At 37.3% G+C, this 22,636-nt stretch overlaps 1 protein-coding gene across 7 annotated transcripts in view; it reads left to right on the top strand.

Annotated features, from left to right (window-relative positions):
* CEP112 (centrosomal protein 112) overlaps positions 1-22,636 on the top strand; it is a 183,242-nt gene that overhangs the window by 50,604 nt on the left and 110,002 nt on the right. For all 7 annotated transcript variants that reach the window (XM_068914100.1, XM_068914096.1, XM_068914098.1 and 4 more), the window contains 2 exons: positions 2,857-2,936; positions 22,484-22,619. In XM_068914100.1, the coding sequence (XP_068770201.1) occupies positions 2,857-2,936; positions 22,484-22,619 (216 nt within the window). The remainder of the gene's footprint in view (positions 1-2,856; positions 2,937-22,483; positions 22,620-22,636) is intronic.

The raw sequence follows: 22,636 nt of genomic DNA, 5'->3' as shown, positions 1-22,636 counted from the left end.
TAGGATTGCAATAGTACTGCAGGTCAGAATAGAAACATATTAGCAAAATTTGGGTATCTTCTGGCAACTGACATACAGTGGATGTTGGTTTATTGGAGCAAATCAGTTCCTCTAACATGCACAGAATATGCTCTGATATGCACAGATTAAATGTGGCTAGTAATGCTCCCAGGCACTAATTCCAAGTGGTGTAGAACGGCCCACATCTACGCTATTAAAATTTCTTATTCTGCACAGCAAGATGGTTGCGTTCATGTTACTTTTTTGAAGGGCTGCCTGTCCTGTGCTAATCCTGAACAAGTTTTGAGGAATGCTACTTAGCATTGGCTTACAGATATGTCAGCAACCATTCTAGTTAGTAAGCATATTCATTTGAGTTCCAGTGCTAGTATGAATATAGTCTGAAAGTCGTGACTGTGGCTATCTCTCTGTTATCATTCTTATAAGTCTTATATGTCCAAATTTATTACCTTTCCATAAGTAGCTCAAGTTGAGTAATTATTATCAGTGTAAGGTTTGGGTAGACTGCAGAACTGACCTAAAAAGCCAAACGGCTTGCAAAACCTTAGAATATCTTGAGAGATCAGCTGTTGAGTACCTTTCTGATCTTCTCTGCGAAGTTCTGTTACTCTGCTGTCTGGATGTCATGACTAAGAGCTTAGAAAGATGGTATATTGCATATTGTATAGTGAAAATAACTGATTGTTTCAAATGAGAGGGGACTCGGGAGAGCTGCGAGTTCTCTGGCCAAGGGAGATGCAAGGTCTGTAATGCAGGATTGTTTGCAGATTAGGGAGAAGTTCTGCTGTGTACGGAACTGTTTTCTCCAAGTAAAACTTTATTGCATAAATATTTTGTTCTACACAATGTTGGTCAACAATTTTGGAAGTTATTTGTGACCTCTGTCTGGTTGTTGATAATGCCTAACAATAGTTTAATTCCAAAGAGTGTTTTTCTGATGTCTGAGTTGTCTGTGGTTTTAGTTTAAAGGTTTTTGATAAAGGAAAGGGTTTTGCATACTCAGTAAATTCTGCATGGATTTTTGGGCTGCATCGTGTCCCTTCTTTTTACAAGGGGTTAAATCTTCCCTTCCCTCTCCCCCCCCACCCCCCATAACAATATAATTCAGGTTTTAACTGGTATATAAGAAGGACAATATATGTGTTCAAGTTCCTTACTATAATAATTCGGTATTAACAGCACATCTATTTGGAATTGCTATTTGTTATGCTGTTCAACTTTCTAAGTCTCTCTCATTTCTCTGTTATTTCAAGATTTGCCCTTACAACCCAAAGTTAAAAAGAGGGGTTGCCATTGTTGAGAGAATGTCATTTGACTCCTGTAGTAATGAAGCTTATTTGAGGAGGCATATAACTATGTATCAGTAAAAAAGAAAGAAAAACCTTTGGTTTGGTAGATAGCTATAGCAGTTTGCATATTCAGAACTTTTGATTTACGTGTGTGCTTTGAGAATAAAATCTCTGAGAGCAGAGGAGTAAATACATTTGGGTGATCTATTGTTATAAATCCATAAAAGAGTATGGATTGGCCCATAAAATACTAGCTTGCCTTCAAGTGAGGGAATAATGAATTCTCTGGTGCAGTCTGTTCACTTAAGTACCTTCCTGTTATCTAATCATCTTTATTGGTCTACAGTGGCTATTCCCTACTAGGATATTTAAACATCAAACAAAGAATAGGTAGTAACCCTGAATGTCACTTTGATAAAATGTGCTTATCTGCTGAATCAGGAACCAGTTAGGCTAAATGGTTTTACAAGCAAAGGAAACACCTGCTTTTTGCAAATCTACTGCTTGTTTTCCAAACATTCAGCTAAGCCTAAGAACAGTGGCAGATTATTACTGAGAGCCGTTTCTGAGCCAGTTGCTAAATATATTTAATTTTATCAGTATTGGTAGGTAATACTAACTTTACATGCTGATGAACAGCCCGTCAGTTTTGAGGCTGTTTCAAACCAACTAATTATTCGTGCTTCTGTATAGTTAACAGCTGTGTGGACCCATTTACGCATGAGAATGTCTAAACTGTTTTTTCATTGGAGATATAAATATGCTGTGCTGTATTTGGTTAGTTATAAAATTAAAATAGCTAAGATACTATTTTCTTTTAGAGTTGTGAGTGTTCTTTTTCTGGGTGTAAGTTAGTTGTACCCTTCACTTGTACAAGAGTATCATACCCCAGCATTTCCAAACACTGTTTAACGTCTGGATACAAAATGGAAACATGAAAAGCTTTTATGTAATGATTCATCTACTGTATTTTTATCTCACTGGGTAGGAGGCTCTTCAATTGTAATTCACTTTTTGTCAGAAGTTTTAATTTTTCTTTTCCACCTTCCATTGGTTAATGTTTGAGTATGTATTATTCTCAAGTAATCTTATTCAGTATCATTTTTATATATATAGATTTTTTTTTGTTAAAAGAAATTATAAAAGGCAGTTAGCTATGAATTTGTATTCACTAATCGGTAAGTAGGAATTCTGCATCATAAAGCAATACGTGTTATTATTTTAGGCATGTTTCTAAATCTTTTTGTCTTCATCCTAAAGAAAAATATAGTTCTTTTTAATGCCATTACTGATGTTTCTTTATTGTAGAGGGTAATATTCATTTTGAGAAGAAGCAAAATAGCTCTATTGACCATATTCTCATACTTCATCTCTCCATTTATTTTTGTTCTTTCATTTTATATTATTTTAGAAACATCATACACATCATTGTCTATCCTAATGCATAATGAATTTATAAAGAGTCTTTATAATTTAAAATAACAGTAATTTGTTCCATCAGACTTTGTTTTAGCTAAAATGTAGTATTTTTTCCTTCAAATGGTAGATTCATGGCATCCGGAATGATCTTGATAAAGAAAGAGGGGATGCTCAAAAGAAAATTCGCAAACTGGAAGAAACTTTGAAGTAAGTGGCAAATGCAGTAATTGTTGAGGCATCGCCAAGTTTATAGCCGAACTTATTAAACAGACATATGCTTTGTGTTGTCTAACAGCCCTCCTATAGATTGTCTGGGTACCCTTTCAATTATAATAAAGACACATTTTCAGGGTTTTATTCAGTCATAAAAATTAAAGCAAAGCAAAAGTGAAGCCACCAAAGTTGGTCAGCTTTCAAGTGACAGGAATGTAACAGAACATTTTCAAGTGGTTTTTTTTCCCCCCCCGATAAGTAAACTAAACCAGCTTCAATTTAGATTAGATATGTAGTACACGAATCAAGGCTAGTTGCTTTCAGTTTTATCCATTCCTCTGAAATATTCCAAAGATCTGCATATTATATTAGGATCTAATACACTGGTATGCTGTGCTACATACTGTGCAAACTCCTGTTCAGTGCTTAAAATAATCATTTATGATTCAGGAGAAGCCAGGAGAGGGGCAAGTCTGTCAAGACAAAAATGGAATATGTATCACTTACACTTCGAGCTTGATTTCAATCTCAGAAATTATATTTGAATTGATTTAGTATATCATATGATAATTGTGAATTTTTAAAATCTCTACCTATAAATTAATGTGGATTTTTCCTCTTCTTTGTTACCGTACTTTCTTGTATGCGTAGCTTTTTGTAGTGTAAATAGCTAAAACAGTGTAAGCTTTTGCAGCATCTGAATGAAAGCAAAGAGGGCAAAGCGTATGGGTGTGCAATGAAAATTCAATATCATGCAAATATTTTGTTACATTTTGGGGGTATGTGATGATATTATGCTCTTGGGATAGAAATTGTAGAATTTTTCAGAACTGACTCCCATTAAGAACTCACTAACTGGACTCTAGCATCAATGTTTAAAGAACATAAATTGTGTTTTATTTTGACAATAAAGCTAAAAGTGAATGTGTAGATATAGTACACTTGAAGGAAATTTAAAAAAAAAAGAAATGCTGGGAGGGTACTTCTCTCCCCATAACTGATGCTTATGCAGTTCTGTTCAGGAACTGAAAGGGAGTCATGTAGGACTTCAATGAGTCTTGATGAGCAGCATCTGTTTACTTGAGAGTACTGCTGCTGATTTAGCGTGCTTTCTTTTCTTAGAATTCTGCTTTCCAGAAGACTCTGGGATTTAAACGGAAGAAATGGACAATAGGGAATGATAAATTCCCCGAGAATCTCATCTACAAACACTTGGCTCTGCAAAGTAGTGCTTTTATAAGTTTCAGCAGTGGGACTGCTTTGTTAGACCACGCCAGTGGCAGATACTTAACAATACAGAGTACGTTTATCTAATACAAAGCGTGCAGAGACTGGTTAATTTTATGACATACTATGAGCCATAATTAAAGCATCTTAAACTGTTTCCTGTTTGATTAACCTTATTTATAGCTGTCTTAGTGGCATAAGCAGGAGACGGATTAATCTGACTTCTTATTAAATTGGATGTCCAAAACTCTTTAGTTTTCTTAAAAATACAATTTTTCAAATATAGCTGGTGTGCTGCAAACTGAAGACACTTGTCATTAACTTGAAACAACTTTTTTTTGCTGAACTTGTAAAACTAATCAAGATGCATCAAGTTTGATGCTTTCTGAGCAGAGGAGTGGCTTACATAGCAGATGCGTGTATGGCAAGATCAACTCTCTTGTTTTCCTTCTTCCATTTTTGATTGTGTCGAAATTATTTCCATAACTTTGATTTTAAACTGGGTAAACGTATGGAAATAACATTTTAAGAAAAACAGATTATTCTGGAACAAACCAGAAGTTATTTGCTAAAAAGACTCAGTTAAATGTTAAAATATAAATTATCTAGACTGATAGAGGCATTGTGAAGACACGTAGTCAATAAAAATCACAAGACTGAAGTCTATATTCTTCTGTTTCTAAAATCTCCGAGGTATTTGGTATCAACAGAAACTCTTATCTCACTACAGATATTTAATACTCAATAGCTTTTGTCTTTAGGTTTTTTTATGCTATATATCTTTTTGTAGTTTTAGAGAGATTGCATTCTCTATTATCAACTAAACTTAATCTTTTAGTATTTTAACACCTGATTCATTGATAGCATAGTTCCTTTATCTTCCATGACTTTCAAATAAGGTGTCAGTTTGAGGTTATTTTATGTTAAGGATGCTTAATAATTAAATCTAAATTTACAGTCCACTGGTTGCTCAGAACTTATTCCCTGTGTGAGTGCTCTTACTGCAGGGTAAACATGGTAGTGTTCCAATTCCGTCAAGTATTTGTAAAGCAGGTCAGTGTGCTGTAGATTTTGAACTTTGTAGTTAACAGCACTGTACTAAGAAGCTCTGTAGATAGCTTAGGAGGTCCTAATTTATTTCAGGTATTCCCTGGCTGTAATTAAACATAGGTTTAATGTTAGGGTTAGAGTAAGAGTTTGAAAGATGAGTTTCAAGAGCCCGCTTTAACGCTGGGTGCTTCAGGGCCCACAAAGCTAAGACAGTGTTGACAGAGGCCAATCCCAACCTTATATTTTAGATAAATGGATCCTTTGGCTAAAACTGAAGATGAGTCAGCCCCTGGGATAGAGGAGCCCTGTAGATTATTTGTTACTGGCTCCACAAGCTTAGCCTTTACCAATAAGTCCTTAACAGTAGCGGATGATTTTAGTATAAGAACGGGTCCCTGGCTATAGTCACGTTAGAGTTGATGTTTGAGAGTCTAAGCATTTGGGAATCTAAAGTTTGAGCCCTCTGTTGTTTGCTGGATGCTGCAGGTTTAGGAAACGGCTAGCACTGACGAAGGCAAGCGCTGGCTTCATCTCATACTGTAGGGATTGCACAGATGGTTGTAATTAGGGTTGGGGTTGGGGTTAGTGCATGAAAGTTTAAAGGTATATCTAGACTATTGTCTCTACAGCAAGTTATTTATACCTATTCCAGGTTTTGCAAAGTGTTTTAGATTGGGGCTTGTCTTCTAATGCAAGCTGTTCGTGTTCATACTTTTCCCAGGTCTCCTTTGTGTGTGTCCTATGTCGCACGGTTTCTGACTGTCTATGCAATTTTTTGTGGGGTTGTGGGTTTTATTTTTTTATTCATTTTACTCAGGCTATCTGAAATAACATGAGGACTGTCTCAAAGACCTCCAGAATGAGACATTATAACATAGTAAGGATATGTGGCGCATGTTCTTGACTGCGGCATGAGGATATTTGGGAGGCCTACTGGACCAGTGTTGAAGGATTGCATAGGATGGAGGAAGCCACCTTTTCTTACTATTTTGGTCATACTACCTCTGTGGTAATGCTCTGGGGTACCCTGCTCCCATAACTGCACCCAGTTTTTTGTCAGGCAGAGCTAGTTGGTTAACAGAAGGAAATATGGGAGCCAGTGGGTTTTCCTGTAATATTGAATTGGTCCTTGCAATGAAGTTACGCAGTATAGATACATCTTTACTGTTGAATCAATGTAAAGTGGGTCACTTAATTCTATGTTGATATAGAGTAGTTAGCTCAGTTAACTTTGAAATTAATGTCTTTTGAGAAGCTGTATTGGTAAATGAAAACTTTTTCATAGCTATTTATAGTATAACTCATGCACTCTGCTACAGGTAATGGCATGTCACACTCCTAATTTAAGATGGAAAATATATTTTAATGTTTGAAATTGCTTACTGTTTAATAATGATATATTACAATATTTTCGGTTGTTTAACTGTGATTTGGGGCTAATTTTAGGATGTACAGTAATTCTTTTGTCGTTGAATAGAAACTAGCTTTCATTCTTTTTGTCTGGATGGAGACAGAAATGCTCCCAAAGGTTCAAAAGTATTTTACTTGCAGAAGTATAGTGCCCTAGTCTAAGCCCAGCATATATTCTGCAGACCTGGTCTTTCAGATTTGAGAGCTGGTACAAAACCTCTGGTCTGTTAGCTCATATGAAAGGCTGTCCATAAACTTAGTCCTTTGAAGGCGAGTGAGCCAGTAAAAATAATACCGAAAATATCTTCTTATGAATGGAAAGAGGTAACGTTCCTGATGGTCTTGTCAGCCTTTGTTATAAGAGGAAGTGAAAGCAGCTATAGAACATACAAATCAGAGATCTAAATGGCTTATTACATATTCACTGCTTTGGCATCAGTATGTTTCTGATCAAAGACGCATCAGTGCATACACGTGGTAAGAGCAGACTAACTGGATGCCCAGTATAGAAAAACTGCTGATCCTGCAAGGCTTTACTTTCTAGAAATCAACCTGTTTATTCACTGCCAGTGTATCTGGACAATATTAAGATTTTTTTTATATATGTGTGCAAACAGTAAGTAATAAGCAGAAACATTGCTTATTTTGTGTAAGTGATAAGAAAGATGTCCATTTCTCTAAGTTTTTTTCCCAGTGTTGCAAAAATGAGTCTTTTAGGCAGTTTCTTGCTATTAATAGGAACTAGCAGCCTTTTATGTGAAATGCTTTATTTAGCTGTATTTCTGTGACTATTTGCAGAATAAAATTAAGTAACTACAAGCTAAGCCAGGCAGACACAGTAAACCTTTTTAAAACAACCTTATCTTCCTTGAGATGGGTGAAAATATAGTCCGCTATCTTCAGTAGACACTATGCCTTGTGGAATTGCTGCTCAGAACCCAGTAGGTGCATCAGTGATTTCTCGTAAACCACTTTGATCTGAATGCACTTTGATTCTGCAATGGCCACAGGATTATATCTTGATTAGCGAGTCAGCTGCAAACACATAGAAAGGGAAGTGGTTAGGCATTTTGGTGACTTGCTTTACCCCCCAGCGGTGTGACAGCAGACATTGTTATTGCCATTTCAAACGTATCCGCATAGACGTGTAATGGAAGTGATTTGAGACAGCATGTGGAATAGTAAAATTCACATTTCTAAAAGTATAATTCACTTCAAATAGTATTGCCAGAGTTTTAATACAGAATAGGAGTTTATATAATTTATGCAAGTTTTCTTCTGAAGCTTACAGTGGAAATCTTTGTCAGAAATAAATCTTTTGCAAAAGAATTGTTGTAATACTCATGACTGGTGACTTGTCCATACAAATCTTATATTTAGCTTAGGCAATACATGTCACAGCTATTGCCTAATAGCAAAAAAATAACTACAAGAAGTGCTTGAAGGATTTTGCTAGAACATGGTTTAAACTACATTTATATAACGGCAATTTACTCTATAAAAGCTTCTGTGTAATTACTTGGTGGGGGGGGAAGGTTGTTTCTCTAATCTCTTTAGTTTGGTTGCATAAAATATGTTATGCGAGTGGGTTACATATAGGCTAAGTCTCTGTGTTTCTTATCCCTTTTATTTTTGTCACTCACATTTTTGCAGACTCACTTGAATACAACAGATTGGAAGAAAAATTAAGAAAAAAATTTATATCCATTTATTGCTTAAAAAAAAAGGAAACTTAAAGATCTTACTGACCTTACACAGCAGTGTTGCCCAGGGTAGTTCTTGAGAAGATCTTGCGCTCTGTGAAATTTGGACACCTATTTATTAAAAATATTTACCTTGCCTCTGCTGATATATTCACATTTGATTATTTCGTAATTTTTACTTATTAGGCTATAGGGAAGTATTTCCCATTTCATTGAAGAATGAGCATGCAGAAGCCTGGAGACACTTAGGGAGATGAGGACATGGTCTTTATGTGATTCAAAAATAAAGCCAAGACTTGGATGTTAAAGGCTAGCAGCCTATCTTTTTCACTGTTTACTCTTATATCTATTCCAGTGATCATCTTTAAAGCAGCTTTACGTAGTTGACCTGCATTTGAGTAACATTCCCAGTAATAGTACTGCAAGTAGGGGATTTATGAACTTTCCTGAAGACTTACCAGATGGCTTTTTCCCCCCACAATAAATAATTGTATAACAATGTTTTTTCACTGTGATGAAAATATTCAGGTTGGACTGTACTATATATCATTTGCAGATAATTGTGTGAAGTCTGAAATGTTAAATATTTATGCTGCCTTCAGTTTGAAGCTGCTGTGCACGTTCTCTGGCTGTGAAGACTCTTACTGTGTCTTAAATAGCAGATAATAGTGAATAGCTGTCTCAATTAGTAAACAAAAACTCTGAAGTGCTAACTAAATTGCTTTTATAAAAAGATGCAACATTCTGAACTGTTAATGCTTTTGATGCATCACCCACAGGTATTAAATTACTTCTTTTCAACAGAAGGCGCACTAAACAGTGACCTCTGACGTTAGCTCTCAAAATAAAGAACAAGATGGGCTCTAGCCCTCTGACTAGAAAATTGTTTGCGGACCTATAGAAGGTAGTTATTTTCTTAAAAATATCTTTCCATTTTAATATTTCCTTTAGTTCTAAAATACTATTGCAAACTACATACAACCATGATCCTAGCCATCGCAGATATTTCTGAAATAATTATGGCAGTAATTTCATGAAACAGTAGTGGAAATGTTTGTTCAATATGGGTCTTGTAGGTGATAAGAATATATTACCCTAATGATTTAAATAATCATAATTTAATGTTAGGGTGGTAATCTTAGCAATGATCTTGGAGATTTTTGCATAAGAAGTATTTTAGTTCTGTACCAGTCATTATTTACAGCCAGGAGAAGTGCGTATAGTCTGAGGTTGCCATCAATTGTTTACCTCTCAACAGAGGAACTTAGACCGTTGTTACCAAGACTGGAGATAAGAATGAGGTCTGACAGAAAGAGCAGAACAGCCATGTACATTATTATTAGTATTTATATACTCTGTCAGTGTATGAGGTATAACTTCCAACTTAATCTTTGTCAAGGAGGATATTGGGTGTATGATGGGAAACATCTGTTTTTACAGAATTTACCTTGGAGTCCATTTATATATAATTAGTAATAATATATTTTTAACTAAAGATGGCAGTAAAGAATAGGGTAGATTTGACTGCATAAGTAAACAGAGTTTAGGTATAGTTTTTTGTTTTTTTTTTTTTTTAAAAGGGTGAACACAGCATGCATTTAGACCACCTCAAAGTTAATGTAATCTTTGGTTTTGCCACTTCCATTCAGGTATCCGTAATACCTTTATATCTCCATAGATACGTAAAGTTTGTCCATCATGAGAAGGAATTTTATAATAAATTGTAAGCATACGTAAGAGGAGATTGTTAGCTTTTTAGCATTGTTCTTCCTAACTTCTCAACGTCTGTCACCTGTGTGGAAATACATGACTTCTTGCTGCTGAGAGTTTCTTGGAGAGGTGGTGGCAATGATTCTTGCACAGGAGAAAAAATTATGGGATCTCATTTAATGCTCTTTGGTTTGTCTGTCTCATGCACAAATTGATATTTTCATTATGCTACTAAAGCATAGCTTTCCTGAATTCTTCTTCTAACCTATAGTATGATTGAAGAAAACAAGTTTTCTTTAAGAAATGGAATGAAACGTTACCACCATAGGTGCAGACATTGTCATTTAACACTGAACTGTCAAGAAATATGTGTACATAATCTGCAGTTAAATGTTTCATAACATTCTTCCTCTCAGTCTTTGCTATTTTTTTTAAACCTCCTTAGGAGGCCCAATCTCAGCACTTTGCAAGTGGTGATGATACAGAGCAAATGTTTAGCAGCTGGTTTATTGAAAGTGAACTCAATAAAATTGTTTGTTTACATAAGAAACTACCAACACCTCTTTTCTCCGTTGCTGCTCTACCTCTCATTTGAACTTGTTTAAAACTGTTCCGGGGAGGAGAGAGAGGTTAAAGTTTCCAGAAACTAACAAACCATTTGTATCTATTAGCAGATCTGTATTTTTGCAACAGTTTCTAGAACATATACATACAGTTTTCACAGTATCTTGTGATGTGTTTTAGATGGCAGACCAAAATTTTTTCAATCAAAATCTTTTCAATCAAAGGCATGATAGGAAGAGGGAGCATGACTGTAAGAAATTCAATAAAAGAATTTCTTTTAAAGTAGTGATTTTTACCTTTCTTTTTCCATGTATACTTCCATGTAAACACATGCACATATTTTCTTTGGAAATCCTTGATATGAGATTCAAAGAAAAATAGGTTCCTTTTCATGGATGGGGCCATAGAATTGCTGCACAGTACTTTTAAAAGACTTCTGTTACTTCATTCATCTTCCTTATTCCAAATATGATAGCTGTGTCAGTTCTTTATACTTCCACATGCTGATGCTTGAGTGTACTGTTTCTAGTGACTTTCTGTCAAGTGTGCTTCGATGTTACTAGCATATATTTTGAATTTCATGGATGGCACAGTTTAATGCTACGGAGTTTTGTCTTGTAGAGAGCATCTAATTAAGAAAGAATCGCCAGTCTTAGCGTTCTGGCCTCCCCAGTGGCTAGTTCAGTGGGCCTTATGTTCATCTTTCGCTGTTATCTGTTCACTATTTAAGTACTTTGCACTAAATTAGGGCAGCAGTCCTGAAACAACACATTTCATACTTTCTTGCGTGGATTCTGCTGACGTTAGTGTTTTCGTGTAATCACCGAAATTCGGAGATATTTCAGAAGTGAGACCGATAACATTCATAGCCATGAATTACATGTTTTTTCTATCTTAATTTGTCAGCAACAATCTCTGCTCCTTGTGGATAGTTTGGGAATGTTTTTGATGGGAAATCTTAGGCAATGTCTTAAAGAAATTTTAGTTTAGTTCTGTCTCTTGTCACGAAACGTTTGATTGTTTTATGGATGATGAATTGTGGAAGGCAGAACTTAACAATGTATGCCTGTATATATTTGGGACAGTTTCACAATGGCTCTCAAGTCTTTTCTGTGACTAATCAGTGGCATTGGATTCGAACTGATGCACAAATGATAAACTGTTAGCTAAAACGGAGGATGCTTAATCTGGAGATATTGTTGGGGGCGGGGAGGGCAAAGGGGGAATGACTTGACTCATCTAGCACTTACTATTAATCTCTGTAATCCACATTTGATAGGAGTTGTAGTGTGTGTGTACACTGAGTCAACATAAATAACTGTTCAAGATAGGTCAGAGAATCATAGAGCGAAAGGGCTCGAAAGGGGCCTCCAGAGCCGCCTAGGCAATCCTCCATCCCAAAGCAGAACTAACTCTTCATGTGTCATTTCCAACAGATATCTGTTTAGTATTGTGTTTTAAAAATGCCGATGTCGAAAGCTTGAAAACTGGAACTAATTGATTAGAAAAGTACTTTGCTATCTTTACTGTTAGAAAAGTTTTCTTAATGTTAATCTGTACTTTTTCTGCTGTGGTTTGTTGCTTTCTGTTCTACAGATCATGGGGATCAGGGTATTCCTTCCTTTCTTCAGCAACTTTTAAAGTATTTTAAGATTACTTTATCAAATATTCCCTCAGTACGTTTTCTTTATAGACCAAACAACCTGATTTGTTCAGCCTTTCATTGTAGGTTATGTTTTGTAGACCAAATAGAGAAAGTCTAGAGGTCTACATTGTCTTTTTTGAAATGATATACCCAAACTTGGACCCAGTATTTCAGCTAAAGCTTCATCTGTCTTGAGTTATAAAAGGATTATTTCAACTATTCTGAAGACTACAGTCCCAGTGCAATGTGTGTGTCTGTCACGTGATAGATCTGATTCGTATAAATTGTAGCACAGTTTCTCAGTCTTTCCCTGAGTGAATAGGAAGTGAGCACAGTCTGATCACATTCCTCTTGATCACCTTTGTCTTAGGATTTCCTTATCTTTTATGTGTTTTACTTGCTCCGTGTTGATCCAAAATCTGGCCAAGAAGAGTGCCTGTAATATGGGTATAATTTAGAAGGATTGCTCTCACCTTTGACAGATGGTATTTCTATGCAGACCTCCCACCAGTGACATTGAAGTCCCTCTCTATGTAAGGTCCTCGTGTCCTGAGGACTGTTTTATCACATGATAACAACTGTCTGTTCTGATACTCTCATGAAGAGCAAAATATTCTTCCAGAGTCCTAAAGTTAGTTTGAGCTTGTGTTTTACCAAAGCAGGTGGAAAAAATGCTCTTTTAGGAAGGAAATAACATTTTTTTTCCATGGCCTGAAATTTCCAAATTTTCCTATTCGTAGTCATCGTAGTCATTTCTTTATTCACAAGGATTTTACTTGTCATCTCATAGTATTCTTTGCAAGTCATTGAGTAACTGAACTCCCTACCTGACATTGTCACAAGATCTATGGAGAAATGGAGTTAGAGGTCTTCTCAGGCCTGTCCTGAGGTGAGATATAAAGTATTAGAATTGACACTTGCAAACCCTTGACTGAATGGCCTTTATGCCACTGATGCTCAAAGGTATAACTTCCTTTCATATAAGAAAAGAAGGCCAAAATGTTGTTTGGTTTGAAAGGTTCTTTTTGCTTTGTTCTGGATAGACAAAAATGTATCAGATTTTGGCACCACAACTGTTATGTGTGGGATCTCTTAGGCCTTGAGATTACCGGTCTCTTGTAAAACTCCACTGTCTTTACACCGTTTTTCTTCTTTTTGGATTATCCTCACAGGGACAACGTAGAAGAAATAAAGGCACATAAATCAGAGAAATAGGTGGCATATATAATGCTTCTAAGCTAAAAAAGAAGGAAGCAAATGAAGGCAAGGATAAATAAAAACACATGAAGATAGATGATGGAAGGAGGTGGAATAAATGACAGTGAATATAACTTCATTTAGCTATGCAGGCTGCAGTTGAATAATTTTGCACTTACTGTAATGTTGGAGCCTAGCATTTTAAAGTTAAATTTAGACTTTCAGAATGGTACACAGATTATAATTTCAAGTCAATTGTGAATTACAGTGGATCTTGAGAATTTAATGACACCAACCTCTTTGAGAACTTTGTTTCTGAATGGATTCTTCTTCAAAAATACTGTGGTGTAAATATTTCATTTCCTGTAGCAATTGATGGAATAAATGCCATCTCTCATGGAAAAATGCAACCTCATTATAATCATCGATGAGATGATAAACAAATACGTGGAGTAGTAGCTTTAACCTCACATTGCTGTTTTTCTTTGCTGCTGTAAGTTGAATCCAAATTCTGAATGATTACTTAGTGTTAATATTTTTAGGATAGTTGCCTAAGTGCAGCTGCTTTCCTGTAGTTAATTCCATTTTCCCTTGAAAATGAAATATTTGTGTGTGTTTGGAGGAATTCTTGTAGGAATGAAAAAGCTGTTACTATTTTTAAAGGAGGAAATAATTAAAGAAAAATGAGAAGGCATTGTCTTTAATTCCAAATGCTGCAATAAAGAACACTTTAAGAGCTGAAACTCATGTTTGTTGTGTTCATCCTTCTTTTATTAAAAAACATTTAGTGTTGTCTTGTTACTACAGTTGTGATATGATTTTTTTTTTTCTTTTTTCCTCTTTAAGAATCAGTGGAAAAACAGGCAGCTGTTCTCCCCTTGGTGCTCTGTTTGAGCATCTGAAACCTTTTAGAGCAAAAGCAGTCAAAGTTTCCATCATATTGTAAACATTCCTTTAGCTCTAGTGAACATGCTGACATAACCCTCACTCTAGGGGGCACAATGTAAAATATGAACAGAGGACAAAAAAATGCGGTAGCTTTATTTAATAGTCTCACTTAAAAGAAAAAATAGTGTTCTATTAACTATTTACAGCCTTTCCTTTTCTTTCACAAGTTTCTCTGGAGACCAACTGGCAATAATGAAATATGTATTTAAAGAAAAGCTCCAGTTGTACAGAAAAAAATTAATCCTTGTCTATATAGAGCAGTTTGTCCCTAAACATGGTTATAGAGCTAGCATAAGATAACTTTTTAATGATAATGATTTATGATAATTAGACTTCAGTGACACAAAGAAAGAATCGAATGAGCTAGATAACTCTTACCCTTCCTTAGTATTGAGTTGTCCGTTACAACACCAATATTACTGTTCCAAATCTTTAAGCACAATGATTTTAACTATTAAAATAGTTTCCAAAAGTGTATAATGAATGAGTGTTGTATTGTTGCACTTCCTTGTACATGTCAATGTATGCTTGCTTTTTGGATTCTTTATTTCTTCATTCAAAAGTAGTATTTGATGGCATAGCCATGATTGTCTAAGGGTGTAAAAGGAACTAGATTTGTGGGAAATAATTATTAGATCAGATAGCATGTAAGGAGAGGAGAGAAAAAAAAAAACTTTTTTGACCTAGGGCTTTTTCATCAGTACAGACCTCTTTGAAATGATAAACCTGACATACTTTACGCTGAAGTAGTTGGTTTAGATGTTTCATTTAAAAGCATATATTGGAAAAATAATGTTTCAAAAAAGGAGGGAAAAAAAAAAAAGGAACAGTCTTTATTTCATCTTCACCTTCTTTGACTTGCAAACCACCTTTGGCACTGTCACTCATTACATCTTGGACTATTATTTTATTTGTTAGTGTTAATGACTCCTTTTGCCTGGTTTTCTTCCATAGTTTGTCCTTCAGAGGATTTATTTCATTCACCCCCCCTCCCCCCAACTTTCTGCAGCACACGGCTGTTCTCCGTTCCCTCTCTCTTCCTTCTCCATGCCTTTTCTCTAGGTAATCTCACGAATCTATTTACTGTCTGTGCTGCTGACTCTCTGATCCACCTTTTAATTCCTGTCTTGCCTCCTGTCATCTAAACCGTTATCTACACCTGCCTCTCTAATTCTCCCCTCCCTCTTCTCCTTGTTGAAGTTTAGAGGTCACCTCAGCATGTGAAGCCATGACTATTTATCTGTGTGCTTATCCTCCTTTCTGGGTAACGGAGTCCCTTTTGGCTGTCATATTTGTGGTATGTCTAAACCTTATAGACAATTTTTGCAAAGTTTAACTAAGTTATTCTTTACATTTTCCTTTCCTGCCGCATTCACGCTTATCCAGGCTTTTAACCAACATCTTATTCATCGCTTTATGGCTGCTGTTTTTATTCTGCTTGCACAGCACCTAGCACAACAGTACCCTGAGATTATTACAATGAGAAATAGTTATAATTATTGTTTTGTTTAACCCCTGTCTAGTTAATTGTGAGCCATTAATGTGCTGTTTTATGTGTGATATTATGCACATGGAATATTTACTCTAAATTCATTAATGGCTTTAAGTAGAGGTTTAATTTGTTAATGTTATCTTGTGAATTATTTAAAACATAAGGATATAGTTTAAAGTAATAATTGTATTGTAAATACCATTCATCCTAACAGCTCACTTGAAGAAATGCAGACCAGCTTTTTGATGTTAACATCTCAAATTATGCAAGCTGTAAACAATTTTTAAGTGGATTCATGCTTTCTCATACAGATGAGCTCATCTTAGACTTAAAATCAGGGAATAAAAGATAAAATTGTTCTCTACTTTATATTTTTGACTTTATTTCTTTGAAATGATGAAACAAGTTAGAATGCTTTCTAACAACTTCGAAATATTAAAGTGCCCAGGGACAGGATAGGGATGATGTTTTGAAGGCAATAAATATTTCAGCTTCACATTTCAGTCTTTCTTCTTCATTCCTTTGATCTGGCTTTGGTTTAGTTATCATTCCGCTTGAATGACTTCACACTGTCTTTCTTCCTCTCCACACCAAAAAGAAGTGTTCTGCACATATTCCATATGTTTGGGCCCTCTCACTGTAAGCAGGAGCCATAGTTTTTCCTCACTGTGTGCGGGTAATAACCTTAACCACAGCTAAGAAAGAAGCATTTAGCCCTGATACATAATTTGCGTAAAAAGCTGTTAAGCAACTATCACGTTTATCAAAATAATAGTGTGAGAAGTAAAATTGTTTTTGTATATTTCAGAGAACTCTTATTACTACTGAAGCATTTTTTTCTTGTAATGCGCTGTAAAATGGTAACCTCTTCTTTCTACAAATATGATACTTCAGGCCTTAACATTTATTGAAGAGGTGTTTGTTCTAAAAATTAAATTCGAGAGACTGTCTTGTAGGGTATTTTTAGTGTCTTTCCGACTCCGTTGTGAAATAGCGGCCGTCATAGTCCTTGTGAGTGACTGTAAATCAATAAACTGCTGCAGCCGTGTGGAGCCCTGTTAATGCCCGGGGAGTTCCACGGGAGATTCTCTCTCTCGGAGATCAAGTAGTAGGATCCTGGATTCACTTATATTTTCATATACAAATCTTTAATATATTATAAGTATCCCTTTCCTGGGTACATGCTCATTGTATCTTATAGACAAGATACTAAGGCAGATTTTCCTGAGGTCTGTTTGGTGTGTGGGCCCCCTTTTTTAAGCTAAATGCACTTTATGAATGCTGATAGCTGATCTTGTTTTAACACAGATTGATAAAATACCAGGCTTTTTATTTTTTGTTTCAACACAAAAAGCAAAGTTGCTAGAAATGGACCTAGCAGAAGCCTTCTTCAGTTGCCTCCCTGAAAGTGCAACGGTTACCAATTTGGTGGGTGGTGAAAAATTTTGCCTCATGAGAATTAAAATTTTGGGGGTGGAGATGGGCAAAGAATGGGCAAAGAAATGTGTGCAAGAAGGACATAGAAGTTAAATACCTAGGGACAGTGTATATGTCAGGCAGGATCATGAGGATAATGAGGTGGAGGAGAGACAGCCTTTTCAGAGCACATCACTGTGCCGAAAGATCTCGGCTTTGGCAGGGAGCCTGAATGCCCTACCGTTGCTCTGCTTTTCCATGTCTCAGCCTTGGTTGACCTGACTGGTCTGGATTCAGTGAGGAAAATGAGGACAATGATGAAAAAGGTAACCCTTCAAAAGGGGCAGTATCCCAAAGCCCTGCCATGTAGATATCCTTTCAATGCTTTTTGGTGCTGGATGAGAAATAGTGAAATTGAAACAAAACAAGAGATTGCTTCCGATTGCTTCCAAACTATTTTTGCTGTAGGAAAGCTCTAGGAATGCGGCATATTTATAGTGCAACTCTTGAAATATTCTTAATGCGTGAACTGTTAAATATTTAATTGTGAAATATAGCTGTTAAATATTTACCACCAAACTGAAATTTACTTTAGTCTTCTAATAGGAGGGAGACTTTAAACTTGCACAATAATTGTACTGAAAAGAACAACATTTTATTGTGCAGCTTCGCTGTGATTCCACAGCGTTATAACTTATATTTTTCCCCTTGTGTATTGCAAGGGTGGCTCTTACTGGTTTTTTTTGTTACTTCTCTTTAAACTTCAATTTAATGCTGGCACGTGCTTTCTTCCACACCAGGAAACAACCAGTGGTGTGGAGCGTGCCTATCAGCAGGCATGTGTAGCTGCATAGGAGCTGGCGTTTGAGGACTAGTTTGTAGGTGTTAACACAGTGCGAGGAAGGGTGTAAAGCCTAAGGTCCTCTGCCCCAAACGTAGTTCGTTTCCCCTCCCCCCAAATGTGACTCTATTATCATGCCTCTGAGTAACAATGCTTCACCAAATCGTCTGATTTCCTGGGAAAACTAATCAGTAATGTCATCAAATCATCGTTAATTGTTACACAAAGAATCCTCTGGGCTCTTTGAACCATGGGTTAGATGTTCACCTTCTAATCTCCAGCCAATCTGCTCCAAGGTGGTGGGAAGCAGGAAAATACCACTGATTTTTATCTACAAGCATAAACCCAGAGTTGTGTTAACCTATGCTGGATTTAGTTCATCAGACCTCGGGGTGTTGCTGTAGTGGGCATGATGCAGCATACAGAGAAACGTGCTCATTGCCTTCTGGAAAGCACAGGAAGAGTATTTAGCCCTAGTGTGTCTTTAACTTTCACCATTTTCTATTCTTTGTTATACTTGTCACTAAGTTTCAGAAACTTATTCAATGATAAAATGCATCCTTATCAAAGAAATTCCTTGCTCCTCTTCTCAGGCTCCACTGAACTGTAGAAACACTGGTCTCTTTGGACACTAAGTAGACTTTTCACTGCTGCCAGAAGTGTTTGAAAACCTGACCAAGAATTTGCGTATTCGTGCATAAAGGACTGGTGGTGTTTTTATAGGAAAACAATCAGGATTCTCATGATCTAGCAATTTTCCATATTGCTGAAAAGCACTCTAAATGACACACAGTGTGCTTGTGTTGGGACTTTGCAGAAGTTGTACATGTGTTCCTTCTGGAGGTACGCACTTTGTACAGGGATGTGTATATATGTTCTAAAATATTCCAGGTTTTGAAGAGTCTGTGTACAGAGGAGGGTGCATTTCCTGCTCCTGTCATTAGTCGCCTGTTGCCCCCTTGTAAGGCATGGGGGAGCCTTGGGGCCTGGAGATCCCTACGGAAAATGACATTGCTTCACACTGCATTTGGTGGAACATCTTGAGTTTATTTAACCTCTCCGTAAATCACTGGATTGCCCTGTGTTTCATGAACTTGCCTAGCAGTGCTATAGCATCTTGCTGTGTTTAGTTGTTACCTCTTGGAAGATGTTTTGGGAAGCAAGGAAAATATTTACGATTAAGCATGAAGAAGTAGTATTTAAGATGTTTATATTTTTCCATTTATCAGTACACTTCAGAGTGCTGCTTTCTGAAATTGCAATTCTGGACTTCATAGTCAGCTTTCCCTGAGATGGTTTGTGCTGTGTAAGATTGCTGATTCTCTGGCCACATCCTTTAGAAACTGAAACAAGAGGAATTTGCAGCTTTTTAAATTGGGGCCAAAGAGTAAATTCACCCTATTTTTATATTCATGCCGGCTCAGCTTCAGGGGATTTAAGTGATGTATTGTATTCGGCCCCACAACTAGTCTGACTGAAAAAAATAATCTTCAAAGTGAATATTTTAGTGCTTCATGCAAGGCACATTGCTCAGTGTCTTGTGGGGGGGGGGGGGGGAAGTAAAGCTGTTCTTATATTTGTGAACCCGAGTCCATTGTTGTACATGTTTTCTAAGCTTCTGTATAAATCTCAAATGCATAAAAAGTAGCCAGAGCCAGCTCCCACATCCACACATGAAGTCTTATTCCTGCTTATAATGAGATGTATTCATGGGATTAAGTCCTTAAAAGAATAAAGGTACATAAAACCAGATTCCTAAAAGTTTACCTCATAACACTTCCCAAAACAAAACAAAAACTCCTCAAGAGGACACATCCATCGGGAAGCTCGCTCACACCACCCAGACTGACACCTTGTCCTTTAAAATTCAGATTTGTTTTGTTTCTGGCTAGACAGAAAACGTCGTTCCAGCGTCTCTTGATGCTTTTCAGTGCAGATATGTTGGAATAAGCTTTGGGTTTTGCTTTAGTTTCTAATCCGGAGTGGAAGTATTAAATCCATTCTGCAGGGAGGGTGAGTTGTCGCCGCGTGCCCGGAGCAGGATTAAGGGCCGTTGTGGGGGGAAGCCGAGCGCGGCTTCCCCTCGTGGCGGCTCTCCAAGGCTCCGTCGGGTCGGGTCGGCGCGCCGCGCTGCCGGCGCTCGGCCTCACGTCGGCCTCGGAAGACAACACGGTGTCTTGCATATTCTTTTCCGTGGATTAGCTTTTGTGTGGGGAGACACGCGCTTACTGTATTTTGGTACAAAAAAAGATATTAACCTAGTAACGTTTGTTTTCAGCGGCTCCCTGGTACGTGGACTTCTGGGGGAGAGCCGAGCCGAATGCCTTTGCTGCTAGATCCATGCGTGACTAGCTCCTCGGTTGCTCCGTGTCTTTCTCGGCTTTGGAACCGCTCTCAACGTATACGTTGCGAGACGCGTCTGAGTGCTTGCCGTTTTGGTATTTTGGATCCTCTGTAATAGAAATTTAAATCCTAGATGGTCTTTATGCCAACTGAGTTTACACAGAGAAGTCGACATATGTTAATTCTGCAATTTTTTTGCTGTGTAATTTTTATTGGCTCATAAACGAATGGAGAATGTGGTATCTTAGATTAACGTACAGACGTGCTTCCTAACTCAGAGGAGTTTAGCAAATGAAACTGTGGCAGTAGAACTAGAGAGTATTTGCGCAGAGGGATGCGTAGGCTGATGACAGTGGTTTGCTAGGTGGTGCGCGCTCGCTAACAAACGTGAAGAAGTTTAGAAAGACGTGCTTCTGTACGAACATGAGAACGGAGAAGTCCTGGACGATTAAAACAAAATTCTGTATCACACTGTGGTGTTTTAGTCCAGTTCCCGTCGGATAAGGACATTTCGGGAAAATGACAGTCTCCTTTTGTCTGAATTACCCATCAGATGTAAATAAGGTACTAAGATCAAATAGTATTTTTCCAAATATACATGAAGAGAAAAATGTAAAAGTAAACAGCGGTATTGCTTAGTCGGGGCTTGTGGCGTTTCTTAGATCTTTTTGCTGACAGAATTGCCCTTGTGTCCTCCGCTGCCGGCAGACGCTTTGTGGAGGTCGGGGACCGCGTTCGTGTCCCGCCGCCTGGTACGAAGCCGCAGAGGAGGACGTGCGCGCTGTAACTGCAGGATTGGCAGCTCCCTGACCTTCAGGAGAAGCTTGCTCCGTGCTGTAACAGCTAGTTCAGTGCTGGCAAGGTGACAGGCTGGATGAATTGGCTGTCTTTTCTCTCTCTCCTGTGTCAGAGTCTGTATTTTATATGGAAATAATTTCTGTCAAAATGGGAAATTTATCATGAGGTACTTCCTCTGCGGGTAAAATAAGAACGTCAGCCACAGGGCTGTTTAAATCCGTATCTTCTGTTACAAATAGTTGGTGGAGCCAACTTTGTCTGTTGGTGTTGCTGTTGCGTTCCCTCGTGTTTTAGCACAAAGCCGTGTCGCTCCGCTTCTGTGAACTGGCGTCTGATAATAGAAACGTGTAGTAGAAAGTTTACAGCGTTTTCTGATTGTCTTCTACGTGAAAAATTGCCTCAAAATTTCTTATGTATTTATAAGTTATCAGATTTGTCTGTGATTTTGTCAATATGGTGAGTGTCAGTTTTTTATATCTGTGTGTATGTATGTACAGATATGTTATATATGCATTAATATTGACACTGTGATGTGTTAAGAAACCAAAAGCAATTTATGTGTGTGGACTTCAGTATGTCAAACAGCGTAGGTTTTTAATATGCGCGATCTTTGCATAAGCTCTCGAATGTTTAACACGTGCCATTACTTTAAAGGCTGAATGGATGTTACAGCATCCTGGGTTTCTATTAGATGAGGAAGGTAGCCCATGTCATGCATTACACTGCTTTGTGTTGCGGTGTATGTCAAGTGGTGAGTAATTCTGCGTCTTGTCTGAGTAAAGATAGCATTGAGTTTTGTGTGGGGGTTTTTTATGGAACGGTACCACCGTACTGAAGTGAATTCTTCATTGAAATTTTAGTGGGACAATATACTTTTAAAGGTGAGATTAAAAAGGGGGATTATAAAGGGGTAGTAAACCACTGAAGTCGTTGCAGAGTTTGAAGGTGGAGGTTTGGCGATAAGATACGGATCCGATGTTTAGGCTTGCTAGATTCAATGAGAGAAAGTGGAAATAACTCGGGACTTCTATTCCCGTCTTCAAAGTATTGCTAAGGGAAGTTTGGCAGAAGCTGGGACAGGAAATTGAAATCTGAATACTGTTTTAAACTGATAGGGTTAAAGGCCTTTCTTTTACACTAGCACACTTGTTCTTTTATTTGATACTTGAACTCTGAAAATTTTCTGTGACTTTCTAGGGAGAAGGAGGAGCAGCTGACTCGGGTGACAGAGGTACAGAGGCTGCAGGCCCAGCAGGCAGATGCTGCCCTGGAGGAGTTTAAGCGGCAGGTGGAGCTGAACTCAGAAAAAGTCTATGCTGAAATGAAACAGCAGGTGAGAAGGTCACAATG

This window comes from Struthio camelus, chromosome 19, assembly GCF_040807025.1.
Source record: "Struthio camelus isolate bStrCam1 chromosome 19, bStrCam1.hap1, whole genome shotgun sequence".
Taxonomy (NCBI): domain Eukaryota; kingdom Metazoa; phylum Chordata; class Aves; order Struthioniformes; family Struthionidae; genus Struthio; species Struthio camelus.
This window is presented reverse-complemented; position numbering and strand designations above follow the sequence as displayed.